Source organism: Ammospiza nelsoni, chromosome 2 (assembly GCF_027579445.1).
Source record: "Ammospiza nelsoni isolate bAmmNel1 chromosome 2, bAmmNel1.pri, whole genome shotgun sequence".
Classification (NCBI taxonomy): domain Eukaryota; kingdom Metazoa; phylum Chordata; class Aves; order Passeriformes; family Passerellidae; genus Ammospiza; species Ammospiza nelsoni.
Genome location: NC_080634.1, coordinates 16,746,124 through 16,761,029, shown reverse-complemented (window position 1 = coordinate 16,761,029; position 14,906 = coordinate 16,746,124). Strand labels below are relative to the sequence as shown.

General features: G+C 37.3%; 1 protein-coding gene across 2 annotated transcripts in view; it reads right to left on the bottom strand.

The window, feature by feature from the left end:
* Positions 1–2,836: 2,836 nt before the first annotated feature.
* The window catches only part of TBC1D23 (TBC1 domain family member 23), a 31,756-nt gene continuing 19,686 nt past the window's right edge, over positions 2,837–14,906 (bottom strand). Inside the window, exons 13-19 of one of the 2 annotated variants that reach the window (XM_059465832.1) lie at positions 14,728–14,834; positions 13,918–14,060; positions 12,452–12,496; positions 9,373–9,461; positions 6,477–6,612; positions 5,784–5,978; positions 2,837–4,651 (exon numbers count right to left, since the gene is read on the bottom strand). In XM_059465832.1, the coding sequence (XP_059321815.1) occupies positions 4,570–4,651; positions 5,784–5,978; positions 6,477–6,612; positions 9,373–9,461; positions 12,452–12,496; positions 13,918–14,060; positions 14,728–14,834 (797 nt within the window). In that variant the 3' untranslated portion in view covers positions 2,837–4,569. The remainder of the gene's footprint in view (positions 4,652–5,783; positions 5,979–6,476; positions 6,613–9,372; positions 9,462–12,451; positions 12,497–13,917; positions 14,061–14,727; positions 14,835–14,906) is intronic. The other variant, XM_059465831.1, reaches the window with a different exon arrangement.

Genomic DNA, 14,906 nt, shown 5'->3' with positions numbered 1-14,906 from the left:
CCGCGGGGGCTGCCGGGACTCGCAGTGCCAGGCCCGGCTCAGCCGGAACCGCCCTCACCCACGCCGCCTTCGAGCGGCCCCGCTGGACCGGGACCATCCTGAGGGGCGAAATGCAGGGCTGACGCACCCCCGGCCTGCCTGGGGCAGCGAGCGGGCAGCGCTTCCCCGGGCCCCTTCAGCGCCGGCAGCGACAGCGGAGCCCCCAGAGCTCCGGCTGTGCCGAGCGCTGCTTTGCCCTGCCCGGCAAAGGCTGCTGAGGGCTCATGCCAAGGGACCTGTACCAGCTTACAGGTAACGCATTCACCCGGGACATCCCCCTGTTTCTTTACAAGAACAGCATCCCCCAAGGTACAAACATCTCCACAGTGCTTCAGATGCGGAGCAGTGTCCAGCTCTGGGCTCCTCAGAACCAGGACAAGGAGCGACTAGAGAGGGTGCAATGGAGGCTACAAAGATGATTTAGGGTCTGGAGCACCTCTCTTATGAGGAGACACTGTGGGAGCCGCGCCTGTGTAGTCCAGAGAAGGGAAGGCTGAGAGGGGATGTCAGCAGTGCAGATAAACACCTCAAAGGCATTTGTCAAGAAGGTGGTGACAGACTAAGGTCAGTGGTGCCCAGTGACAGGACAAGGAGCAATGGCCAGGAACTAAAAAACAAAGTTTCACCTCACATGAGGAGGAACTTCCTTACACTGAGGGTGGCAGAGCACTGACCAGGCTGCCCAGCGAGGTCTCCCTTTCTGGAGACATTCCAAACCCTGTGTTACCTGCTCTAGGTGACCCTGCCTAGGCAGGGAACTTAGCTAGATGAGCTCCAGAGCTCATGTCCAACACTGCAACTCTGTGAAACCAACACACTACATACCATGCTGCTCTTCCTTGGCTTTAAACACCCCTTCACTCAGCACAAAACATTGCTGTCTCATGTACATATTTTCCAGCCTTGGGCTTTTTAGAAGCATGTTTGTAGAATTGTAGGTTTTGTGTACCACTATTTCTCACATGAGATTATGTCTGTAAACTGAAGGCACATAATGGCAGAATGGGTAAAAAAAAAATGGGTGACCCAGGGTGATCAATCTCTTACACACCTCCCCTTTCAGGAAACATGCAGAGAGATAAAGGATGGGAAGTGCATAACCACTGTAAAATACACAACCACTACTGTGTGCAACAATTACAAACCTTCTTTCAAGCAGAGAACTGTTCAACCTGCCCCTGGCAGCAGTAAAGGGAACCACTCATCTCAATCTGACCTAGCCAAAGAGCCAAAGCATGGCAGAACAGACATCTTAGCAGGCCTCCCTCCTTTTCATACATGCCCATGGTGGTAGAAAGAGCATATGTGATTATAAAAAAATTTTTTTCTTCCCCAAACATCACACTTTGTAGGACTCCAGGTGCAAAAAACAGCTGTCCCCCAACTTCTTCCCAAATAAGAAAAAGAATAAGAAATCAAGTAGTACCATCCCTTGAAGGGGCAACACACAGGCCAAAAATCCAGTTGCCCATGGGTCAGAGAGATAAAATATATTTTTCAAGTTTCCAACCAAAAGTATCTGAAAGCACTAAGTATAGCCAGTAGAACAAGCTACATAGTACCATCTTTTTCCGTCCCTAAAGGGAAACATTTCACCATTCACTTGACTACACCTATATTGTAAAAAGTAATTTGGCAGTACCTGGTTTTGAAACTACAGCTGATATGTAGTTGGAAGGAAAAGATCCAATCGCAGGTGTTAGAGCTAACAGAAAAAGGCAATTTTAAAAATTACAACTCTGCAATCAACAGTGTTTTTGGTGGGTAATACACAAAGTTCTTTACAAATTCTCATACAAATCAGAATCTAAAAGAATTTGTGAGACAAATGAAGAGCCATCAGTGAGCACAGAAGCACCAACTCCCACTATGACACAAAGGTAAGAGCTTTCATTAGGCAGGGGAGTTTACTCCAAGACTTTCTTTCCTACTCCAGACCTCATTTCTATCACTCCTGCATCATAACTGTCACCTTATATTCAACAATATAGACCATGGTGCGTGCAGAATAAAACAAGAGCCAACACATCTCTAGCAAATATAATTAAAAAAAATCCTTGAAGCTAAAAGGGACAGGAAGTAGCATACCAACTTTTTTGATTTTTCTTTTCAAAAAGTATCACTGCAGTATTATAATTAGAATTTTTGCTTAGTGATAGAAGTTTTGTAACAAAACCAATAACTACAGGTATGTACAATAAAAGGCAAAGGTGGCCCTGAAACTGTGGGTAGAGATACACCAGCACCATTGAAATGATTCATAATTTGGGCTGAGCTCTTTAAGATAAGAGGTCTGTTGATAACTTGTACATTGCCTTAAAACTTACAAATAATTAGCCTCTAAATGGCTTGGATTATATGTTTCTACAGAGAAGGGATTTAAGAACTGACTTCCTGTTGCTTTACTTGCTGTAGATCTCAAAGGTCTGCTGTGTTTGCTGTCCTCACAGTGAAGCATACACATTAGCCACATTCCACATTTAACACTCCAATACACCTGTTTAACAACTGAGTGTCATTTTCACTTTTCCCCTTCTGACTAGGAGAAATATGTTGTATCATTCTGTCAACATTTTCCTAACAAAAATATGATGTTGAGAAGTCTGGAATTTATGCAGAAACCTTTTCTATAACTTGATTATTTGTGTATTCACTTTGACCTTTCTGTGAATGCTCACCCAAAAGTCCTTAATTAATTAACTTAAATTCTGAAGTACTTACATTAAGAAGTCACTGGCAGTAGCTCCTTCTGATACATAATCAGCATCTTCCACTCCAAAGATCAAATTCACTTCCATTTACAAAACACCTTTAGGAAAAACTTTTAATTGATTCAGAGAATTTACACAGTATGCAACTAAAAGCCTTTTGACAGAACAAGTTATGTTCAAATTGTACTGGTTTATTTACAACTGTAGTTTATAAACAGTAGCACAAACATCTTTACATGAAAAATTCTCATTGCTGAAGTAGGCACAGAGTCAGAGATTCTTGAGGATATTTTCAGGAGGGACTAGGAAGAGGAAAATGTAATACAACGGCTGCTGGGCAAAACTATAAATACATGAGCATTGGCCCAGGTGCAATTTCATGCAAATATTTTCAACAGTTCAAGTTCTATTGGTGTTTACTCAGATACTAAGAAGGAAAAAAAAAAGGTAATTAGTTCCAGAATTAAGGTGCCCTAGCTTGATTCCTAGTAAAATAACTTAGAATAACTGTTTTTTATAAAGGTCAGTTTAACTTGTTTTACCTTCTGATGAAGTACCAAATCATAGGTTTTGATTCAAGTACTCAGAAGATCTCATGCAGCAAAGCTAATCCCCATTGTCTTTATTTCACAGTTTTCGGTGATTTCCCATCAGTCTACAAAGATGCTCTGCCTTGTCCATAAGAACATTCCTGTACTGAGCTTTGAACAAGAGAACCATTCTTGAACAAATGGAAAGCTTATGATGAACAGTCATAGAGTTGCCATCTCCCAAATCTTCACTAATTTAGAAATTGTTACTCAGAATAATAGAAACAAATGCTCGAATCAATGAAGGTAACTGGTTAAGAACACATTTATCACAGCTATGCAGCACTGGAATTTCTCCCCTGGTTTTCTGTGCATTTATCTTCTTGCTGAACACACCTTTGGTCAGTGTGCACTCACTTTTGTGCTGAGTTTTAAACATCTAAAGTTCTTAGATATTTTGCTTCTGAGGAGCAAGGCAACTTGTTTTCAGCTGTCATATTCTGTCATGAAACCTGCATTTCAATGCACACACTCATCTTTACAAGGGAAACAGCCTCAACCTATGAAATGTAAAATTTTGCATAATTAAAAAAAATCACAACCCCGTAGTAAAAACTACAATTAATTTTAGTATTTAAAAATAATCATTACCACCAATTTCATTTATTTAGCCTAGTAGCTGGTAAGACTTTAAAAGCCTCCTAATTTTACAAATTGCTTGTATTTTTTCCATTTATCTGCAGCTCAAACAAAACCATTTTTAATGTGAAAACTGTTTTTAAGATTTGTATCTGCCTTGTTCAAAAACCTAAATTTTTAATTAGTCTTTGCTACTACCTGGTAGGCAAAATCCAATTTCTAGACTGTAGGTAATGGAGACATTTTATTTACAAGGGATGATAATTTAAAAACCATTGTTTTCAATTGCTCCTCTGTATCTCACAGTCTTTCATTCCTTTAACATACTTAACATGAACCCAGCTGCATCTGCTCTTGCAAAGATGCACATCACTCCCATTAAGGCTGCATTAAAAAGAAACAAACTGACCTTTATAATAAACACTTCTCCAAAACAAAAAAAAATATAATTTAAAAAAAAACCCAAAGAAAAATCCTGTTCAGAAATGGATAAGTTACCCTATCTCAAGCCTGCTACTCAGGCACTCCCACCAGCAAACAGAAAAATTCTCTTAAGTTAGTATTCAGTTGGGAAACAGTCAGCTTGTGTCCACATACAGTATCTTGGTTGCTTCTTCTTCATAAACTGGTCTCTACAAAGTCTTTAGTTATTAACTCTCCAAGGCATCCAATACTTTCATGATCTGTTGTTTTATGGCTTTGGTAGCATCACCTGCATTTGGAATCAAATACCTTAAAAAGAATTAGAAAAAGCCATCATTAATTCACTGTAAAATTTTTGAGTATGACTTCCAGAATTCTTTTAATTCTTCCTCTGTCTAGGAGGAGGAGAAGAAGGGAATATATTAAAATGAAAAAAATAAGAAGAAAACAACATTTAATTCCTGATTATACTATGAAACTTTCTCTTTGTGAACTTAGAATTGTTGAGGCGTACTTTACGGCCATCTTGAAAAGAAAAATTGACAATGGGATAGGTCAGGCCGTTCCAGATCTCTACAGATAGCACTGTCTGACCGAAGCATAGAAGTCCTTGCTTGGATTTTGTTTTGTGGTATTTTGGTTTTTGTTTTTTCAATTCCTATAGCTCTAGATCAATCTGCTTCACTCCTCAAGACGGTGATTAAGTAATTCAACAAGCAGTAAAGTTCTCTGCAGAATTTCAATTTATCTTTACAAACCTAAGGAACCAACAGGCAGAGAACATCCCTAGTTAGGAAGGAAACTCATCTCCCCTCTCTTGTGAAAACAGAGCATCCTCTGGACACAGTTCCCTCCAAGGAAGATGAGAAAACATCCAGCTGGTATCAGCAACCTTCTTAAAACAGTGCCAAGAACAGCAGGCTGCAGCAGTGGAAAAAAGCCTGACACACCACTCCCTCTAACCCCTTCCCCCTCAAGCATGCAAATACTGAGCATGGCAACAGGTCACTTCCAGGAATCAGGTTTCAGGGAATCACAGTTTTGAATTCAGGCTCTGGACTCCTTGCACAATGCACAGAGAATATGAGTCAGATGTAAAAAAAAAAAAAAAAAAAAAAAAAAAAAAAAAAAACCAAAAAAAAAACCTCCACCATACTGTTAAATCCCACTGTTCACAAATCCATACTTTTGCTGCAGAGAACTGTCCACTTGCACACATCCCATCCCCAACACTGTAGGGGCAGTTCCTCTCTTCTGGGTCTCAAACACCCATCATTTTACTGGCAAATCTTTTTCCCTAGTTCACATCTGACTTATGTATTCTACATAAAAACTATTGTTTTTGAACTCAATTCTGGGAATTACAGCATACCCCTGATTTCCAGTGTACAGCACCCTGGATATCATTACCATTTCCACCTCAGCTACTGAGATGGCTTACCTTTCAACTGCCAGGATTTCTATGCCTGAAGTATTGCTATTTCCATACTTAAAGGTGATCAGTTCTGGGTGTTTCTTCTTGGATGTGATTTTGACTACAGAGTTGAGTGCCTGTCGAGACTGTATGTAAGCCAGTCCCTTCCGTGATGGAATCTCCCTCAAACAGTACATATGGGTTGCTGTTACTAGGAGATGACTTGAAGGAAAAGAAAAATACAAATTAGTTTTGTAAATGAATTAAATATCATCAATTTAGAAAGTTAAATTCTACGACTAAACTACATGGAGAGAGGTAGATAATACAGCTACCAGATCTAAGAAACAGTTTTAATACTTCCATAATATCTAATGAAGAAAGCTCTACAAAAGACTTCAGAATTTCCTTGAGTGCTGTAGCACAGCCAATTCTGAAAATAGACATGGCATTGCCAGCATTACTGGTGCACAGCCCCTCCCTCCCCCTTCAGTTTTCCTCACTACCTTCTTCTCCAAAGCAAAACTTTACACCCGGTTTTTTACATAATTACCACTCTACAGCACTGCAAATACAAGAATGCAAATACGGTAACACTTTGTTCCAGTTTGTTTGACACTTTCATTTCTTGGTTTAATATAAAGGCTAAGTTAAGGGACCAACACTTGTTTTTTAGAATGTATATCAAGATGGATGTTTTCACTGAACTTAATTCAGTACCTGGGAAACATATGTCCATTTTCTTTTACTTCATTGCATGGAAAGTTGTACTTCACATCAGGTTTATTTATCCAGGTTTGGATGTTGACAACCTCTTTTCGATCATCATCTGACATTGAGGAGCTGTCAATTTCATCTGGTTTGAATGGAGGGGGAAAAACATTAAAAAAAATAAAATTCACACCCATCAGCCAACTTTTCAATTCACTTAAATCCACTGTAGCTGGACTGGTTCAAAGCAAGTGTACCTAACCATACAGAATTATTGAGAGGGAAGAAAGAAAAAGGCATATCTGATAGTTCTCTTAATTTTCTCTCAATAGACAAGCATTTTTAGATCAGGGGGTATCTTAGGCTGGTCTGATTTGTCCATGCAGTAAAGTTTCATGGATTTCTTTCACAATGGTAGTCACTTGTGCAGACTTTCCTTGAAGCCATATAAACCCTTTGCATTTAAACCACCAATATCTTTTGGCAAGGAGTACCAAAAGCCAGACAACTACAGTCCAGGAGAATCTCTTCTTGTGGCTTCCAGTTTCTTTTACAAGAAGAAATGAACACCTGTTGATCTCTTTCAAGGATAGGCATTATTTTTGTGGATCACTTTTTCTCCCTTAAAATGTCTCTTTCACATAAAATTCAGCTGTGCTTTTTGTGAAAGTTGTATCACAGCTTTCCTCACCTACTTATACCTCTCTGAACCTTGTCCTGTTCAAACATTGTTTCTGACATCAAGGGCAGAAGACACACAATATTTAATGTGTGAGTGAATCACAGATTTCTGAGCATTTGATTTGCTTTTCTGACTGTTAATGACTGCTTACTTATTATAAACCCACTGCAGCTGGACACAGCCAAATCATTCTAGCACCACTGGATCTGAAACTAGACGTGGTTGGGGGGTTTTTAATGTCTTTCTTGCATTAAATTCATACTGAATTTCATGTGCCATTTTAATACCCAGTCATGCCAATTAGCAAAAGACTCAGTCTGTCCATACTATTCCAGATAACTTTGGATCATTAGCAAAAATTGTTGTCTTTGCCTTCACATCCTCCTTAAGGAAATTTAAGAACATATTCCAACCTGAAATTTTCAGCACAGACCTCCGTGAAACACCCAAAACTTCTGTATATGTTATTACTTAGTTGCAAAATACTGCTTTTATGTCTAAAGATAGTGATTATGTTTACATAGTCATTTTGGTGCTACATTAGAAGAAATTAAGCAACCTAGTTATCTAACACAATTATCTATATTAACTCCATACAAATTACTCCCAGAAATAACTCAGGACAGCTCTTCAAAGAGCCTTTGTCAAAGCCAGTTTCCTAGACTTTGTAAAACTATTTACTTCAATGCAATTCAGAATCTGAAACACACTTTGGGAAACATTTTCACAGAAAAATACATTATGGAACTGAAGCAAATGGAACAATAATCCACCCTCATGTCACAGAAACACAGAATGGCTGAGGACCAAAGGGATCTCTGGAGGTCACCTGGTCAAGCAGATCCACCTAGGGCAGGCTGCAATAACTACAGCTGACTGCAATTACTTACTACAGAAAAACCCCAAACACTAAAACTTCACAAAACCCATCATTCAGAAACAGATTCACTTTTTGCATTCTTCTGTATCAAGATCATATATATTTAATTTCATATGTTCATATGTTCATGTGTTGGCTTTGCTTACTCCAATTGCTCTGATTCTGCTTACTTACCAAGTGTAATAGTGCTTTTAAAAGCAAATATTAAATAAATAGAACTTAGTAAAAAAGTATTACTGAAAACATGTTCTAGACAATCTGTCTTGGAGGAGCTGGTTTTCTGAAATTACACAGACTTTGCAAAACACTATTATGGATGCTCAAAGAACTGTGCAAACTTAATTACATGGCATTTGGAGAAATATCTTGTTAGGATTAAAGCTTAAGCCTGATAATTTCATTTTGCCCCTTCACAATTTTTATTGCAGATGATGATCAACTGTTTGTCATTAATGTTATTTAAACCTGTGACTCTCATTAATCTTCCTGAACTGCTTCTTTTGCATATCAAAGATTCTCAGACTGGTTACTTGTTTGTCCAACACAAGCCAAACATGCCTTTTGGCACAGAAGAGTTATTTGTGAATGATGATTGGGAGTGGGCTAAAACTACCAGAGCAAAACCAGGGCAACAGTAGGTTGGAACCATTCTGATGTTAGAGCTGCTCTCAAAAAACCCTCCAAACAAACCTTTATGAAATGTGTGGTGTTCCAATTTTGCCTGTAGTTTTTCAAGGAGATAAAACTTTAAATAAAAATTTCATGTTTTTTTTTTCTACAGCAATGTGCATGCATATCAAGAGATGAATCAATTATTAATAGATTCAGTGCTAAAAAGCCAAGTCTGAAACACTGGAGAGGTGTGCACACATTAGCCATTTAAAGTTTAGCTCCAACTGTATTTCAGAAATTCAGATCATTACACTAAATGACAATACTAGACATTTAAACTGAGATCTATCAGCAAAACTAGGTCCTTTATATTTTGCTTATTGTTGTGAGTAATAAAGGCACAACTGCCAGTTTACATGTACAAGATCAGTGTTGAAAACAATCTTTACTTCAGAAATAACAAGTGAAGACAAAAGATGCCCTAAATCTGCTTATTTCAATTTCTTCCTGTTGGCTGTTTGGTGCTTACCCCAAATTACTTTTTATTTAATCTGCTCCTATGTATTTGAAGAGGGTCAGTCCTAGACATTACCATAACATACATGAACAACAATAATAGACAAGTATCATATTGCAAGACAAAGGTGTAAGATACAGTGTTTGGTTTAGTCCAGTTTAATAACTTTGTCTAAATAATCTAATCTAGGTAAAAGAAAAAATTTCTACTGTACCAGTATCATATTCTTCTTCATCTCCGATGCTGAATACTGGCTTCACACCACGGTAGGGTTTTCCTACTCTGTCACTGCTGCTGACATGTCTGTGGGCAATGAAAAGGACAGGAGAAGAAAAGTAACTTTCAAATTGATGGTCTGAGTTCCCCAGTAACATATTAGCAAAATGTAAACACAGCTGTGCAACAGAGAAGGACAAGAGACTCTCATGAAGCTGCCTGCAAGGAAGAAGTGAGTGACCCACCAAGCAGCTTGGTTAGTGAAAGCACATAGTTCAGTCACTTTGGGAGCCTGACTCTTGTAACAGAGAAAGTGGAAAGAAATACTGTTCTGTTTAAAAAAAAACATCTTCTGCTCACCTTGTCAAATGGCAGCACACATTAGAGACCTGAAAACTGACAACATGCTACGTTTCTAGCATGAAACGAAAACATATCTGGATGCCAAATTCAGATAAAGTAAAAAACAAACACTATCAACTAACATATCTGGAAATTCATTTTTCTGGTTAATTCCTCAAAAGATAACAAAATGCCTTAAGAACTACACACTACAAACCATCTGTGGTAGTCTAAACCCTGACTTCCTGATAATTACGTCCAGTTTGAGTCAAATCTTGAAATATTTGCTCAAACAATTCCTACTGCTACAATCCCAGCCCCAGTGTGATATTCATGTGTTGTCAAAAATCACATTTCAATTGTTTCTGCAGAAAATATCAAATGACACAAACACACACAACTGACTCTTTATGTGTGACAGTAAAATTGCAAATCCTGAGATATTTTAAAGCTCCAGCTCAGAATGCTGCAATTACAGAGTCACAGCTGAATTAAAAGCTCTTGCCCTCAACTGTTAAGAATACCTGAAAAATATGAGAAAAATCTGAAAGTTCAGAAAGCAACAATTCAGGCAATTTCTGAAAAAACCAAACAGTTCATAATTTTAGCCTTCAGAACTGACAACACTTAGCAGTTTTAAAAAACTCAAAACAAAACCAGAAAGCCTGTCTGTCCCTTTCCTCCAGTTCAATAACTCCTTCCCCATACTGTGTGTTTATGTTTCCTACCAACTCTAAGCCTTGGCTTGTTTAAAGTACATTCACAAACTCCAGTTTAAATGCTACTGTAGAACCAAGCTGGACAAGGAACAAGTTTAGTAACATGTAAATTAATGTTATTTAGGGATATCTGAAAGTAGAATTCAAAGTTAGAAAAGAAAAAAAATATTTTCTATGGGTAAAATTTACTAATATAAACAAAATAAGGAAAAGTTTAAAAACCAAACAAACAGAAATGTGGTCTACAATGGCACAAAAATAAACATACAATAACATGCTCATTAGTGTTTAAGACAATAAGCATCAATGACACTGACAATCCAAGAGGGCAGTGCTTCCATATGGAAGGCTTTTGTAAATATGCTTTAGTAATACACACCAATTGAGTAAGAAGCAGCACATTTAAATAATCTCAAATTGAATTATGTAGAGGATCTAAAAGCAGATCTCACTGGTGTTTATCAAATTAAGTTAGTCAGGACAAGAGTGGACAAGAGAGTAAAAAGCTACTTTATAAAAGCCTGGTAACATCTCAAACTAAAAATTTATTCCCTTTAACCTGTTTACATGGAAGACCATCATTACATGGTTACAAATTGAATGCAATGTCCTTTGGTGGCAAACCTGCCAAATAGAACATCTTGGTGATAAACACAAAGTAGATCTAATTAAATTGATACAGAAAAAAATGCCATTCTAGGTTTTTAAGAACTGTAATTTTAAGAAAACACTATAGGGATATAAAGTGTGAGCCAATTTATTCTTGCATCTACCCAATGAAAGAAAATATGCAATAGGAGTGAAAGGAATAAACAAAATCACCAAAGTAAAATCTCAATATATCAAAACTTCTTGGTTACAAACACAGATTCCTGCATCTCTGAGTTATCAAAGAGTCACCATATTTAATTTGGTATTTTAACACTTGCTTACCATATTCTAGAAACAGATCAACAAAATGTGGGGTACAATCCCCATGACCTTAAGTATTTCTAAATTAACAAAATATACTATGGGCTATTGGGCCATTCCCATTGTTCTTCTACATAACATTACTACTGATTTTTCTCACATGAACAACACCTTTCTGTGATGCTTTTGGGTGACTCTCAGCTCAAATTATGTACAAACTACTTGAAAGAAAAATTAGTCAAAAACCCTTGAAAACCCACTTTTAAAATTTTCAGTAATTCATCCAGCACTAACCTTCATGCATTTCAGTGTAAGTGGGTCAAAAGCTACAGAACTCCTAAAGTATAACCAAAGTTTGAAAGGGATTATGCATGAGCTGCTCTTGCTCTTCAATTACCACAAGTAATTTTATAAAAACCCAAGTCACAACTTTTATTTCTGAAATAATTATAAGACACTGTATGTGAATCAAATGTGAAGGGCCTCCACATTTGCATGAAATGTAGCAGTTATGTGAACAAGATGAGGTAGAATTGCAAAGCATATTTACTTATCAGGTTTTTTTTCCCAATAATGAGCATGTCTGCTTCTTTCAGCATGTTCTATCACCAACTGATAAGATGCATAAAAATTTGAGGCATCCAGACAGAATTTCTGTATGGGTTCCCTGTCATATCTAAGTTCTAATGATATTTTATGAAAAGTTTACTTTTCATAATTATAGTCTCTCTTGTTAAAACCTTAAGCCATAATTTGTTCAGTAATCATTCCTGGTGTCTTCTACTAGTACAGTTTACTAATAAAATGTATATAGGAAATGACAGGTAAAAAAAAAAACTATAAAAAGCAATAGTAAGGGAGAGAACAGAAATAACAAAGCAGAAACTAAGAGAAGAAAGCACTGCCAATACATTCTTTTTTCTTCCTTTAGTCTCTTGACCAGTGCTTGTAAAAAGCAACAGTTTTAATATATTTCAAGAAATTAAATTCATAGCAAAATATGCAAGCAATCTTGTCAGTGTAACCAATGCTTACAAACATTGTGATGCCATGCTAAATACAAGAAAGGTGGTTTTAGTCAGACTGCTGAATTGTCAAGCTTACCGCTCCAGGCTTGCTCTGTCTGGCCAGGAAATATTGAAAGGTATTCTACAGTTCATTGGGGCAGAGGACAGAACAAAAGAATTAAAAATATGTAAAGGAAAAACCTAGATAAATAGCTGAAATTCTCTATATTGGCAATGTATCTTCTTCAGAGAGGATGCTTGTAAATAAAAACAAGGCTCTATGAAAGCTGGACATGAGGTAAAGAAATATTTGCAAAAAAATCTACTAAAAGATGCATTTCATAGGCTACCTGTGGTGTACATGTAAGCATTACCTGATTTCACAGAATGGCCTGGCTTGGAAGGGACTCTAAAGAGCAACTTGTTCCACTCCCTGCCCTGCACAGGGATACCTTACACCAGCCACATTGCTTAGAGATCCATTCAGCCTGGCCTTGAGCACTGCCAGGGATGGAGCAGACACAGCTTCCCTGGGCAACCTGTGCCAGAGCCTCACCACCCTGTAAAGAATTTCTTCCTAATATCTAATCTAAATCTACTCTCTTTCAGTTTAAATCTTCAGTCATTCAGTTTAAGTCCTCACAAAGCAAAAGCTACCAAATATTATTTAAGATTTTTTTTGCCTCTAATGGTGAAATAAAAGTAGTAATAGTATTTTAGAAAATCATTTTCCAACACAGAAAGAAGGAATGATTTGAGGTACTATTAAAAATTACTCATCATTTGGCATGTATTTTAAATCCTGCCATCAAACAAATGCTAGGTTTCTGAGATTCCTGAATACCAGTGTCTTAGTATTCAACACACACCTTCAAAGGCTGGAATTTAAAGAACTACAACAAGCATTTCATTTAAAGCTCTGACAGATGAATGCTCTTATTCTTCTATTTAGTTAGGATAATTATTTGGAATGATCACTTCCAAATTTGAAAATGTTCTTCAGTCTACTTGCACATTCTCATTCCCTGCTGTACCCAAAGACACAAAAACCAAACAAGTATCGATTCTGAGTTTGAAAAGCAGCTTTACATAAGGACTTGGAATAAATCAAGATCTTTAAAAGAGGTAAACTCAATTTTCCAAGATGCAGCAGTGAAAAAAACCAAAACAGAACAAAACCAACCAAAAGAACCTATCCAGAATCCCGCTGTCATTAATCTATTTTGTTAGAATCAGGATGGGGAGCAATGGAAATAAAAGTGAAATAATTTTTCCCTTTCAGGCTAAACAAAAAATTGACACACTAAAAGAAGTGAAATTAAGTGACAAATTCTAGATAAACATTCAAGGCATCAGGGACTCACATTGGCCTTCCAATACTAAGGGGCACAGTAGGCTCCCTGGGTCATGATAAAATTGTGAGGAGGACAGGGGTAGAAAATTAAAAAACTGAATATGGGAAACAACTTTTTCCTAATTAGCCCAGTTTTCACTTACAAACAGCCACATAAAATGGGAAGTCACTTCTCCCAGCTAATGCCCAGTGATATATAAATGACTCACCTGTCCACTGGAGTCGATGTATTTTCAATAAAACTGATAACTTTCTCTTTCACATTCACAGATTTAGTCTTCAAAGCAACTGTCATTTTATTCACTAGGGATTTCACTCCTTTTCCATCACCTGAACCATTAGGAGTATCACCCTGTAAAAGTAACTCCTCTCAGGATTAATCATATAAAATCATATATGTTATTTCATCTCAATGAATTTATTAAAAAGGAAACAGAGTACAAAAGAGAAATTCACTTTTTGGTACTCAGTAGATCCTCAATTACACAGCTGAGTATTTCTTTAGAATTCTATCAAATAACAGCAATGATATTGAGGAAAATATTCCCACAAAGCAAGCTTGACAAACTACATTAATGAGCACTCTACTATGGACATCTAGACAAAAGAATCCTATTAGTGATACATTGCATCTAAATTAAAAGCTAAATTCTACACATAATACACCAGCTGTAGAAAAGATACAATTTTGAGCTTTGCCATGAAATTGTATGCCACTTTATAGTAACTTGCTCCCAGAGTGAGTAAGAGCCAGGGAAAGAATTCTCTATTACATGTATTCTGCTGGAGAATGACTACAGCAAGTTCTTACCTACAAACTCTTCCCCTCAAGAGGATAAAAATGTTTAGGTCACCTATGACTTGACTGGGATCATAGTTTGAAATTAAATACACATGTGAAAACAGTCATGACTTGCAATAATGCATTTTATGGAATAGTATGAGGAATGCAAAGAAAAAACCACATGACACCTGGGGCTCCCACCCCACTGTAACACTTACACTAAAATTCCACTTACATCAACAGAGCTTATGCTATTTCTTGAGCCTGAGGTACTAGCAATCCAGTGGCCATATCCATTTTCTGGTCCTTCCACATTGATATCTGCTAAATGCTGTTGGAGGGCTGTTAAAAGGCCATTAAAACATTCAGAATTACACTGGACTTAGTCTATTGATGAAAATTTTGTATATACCT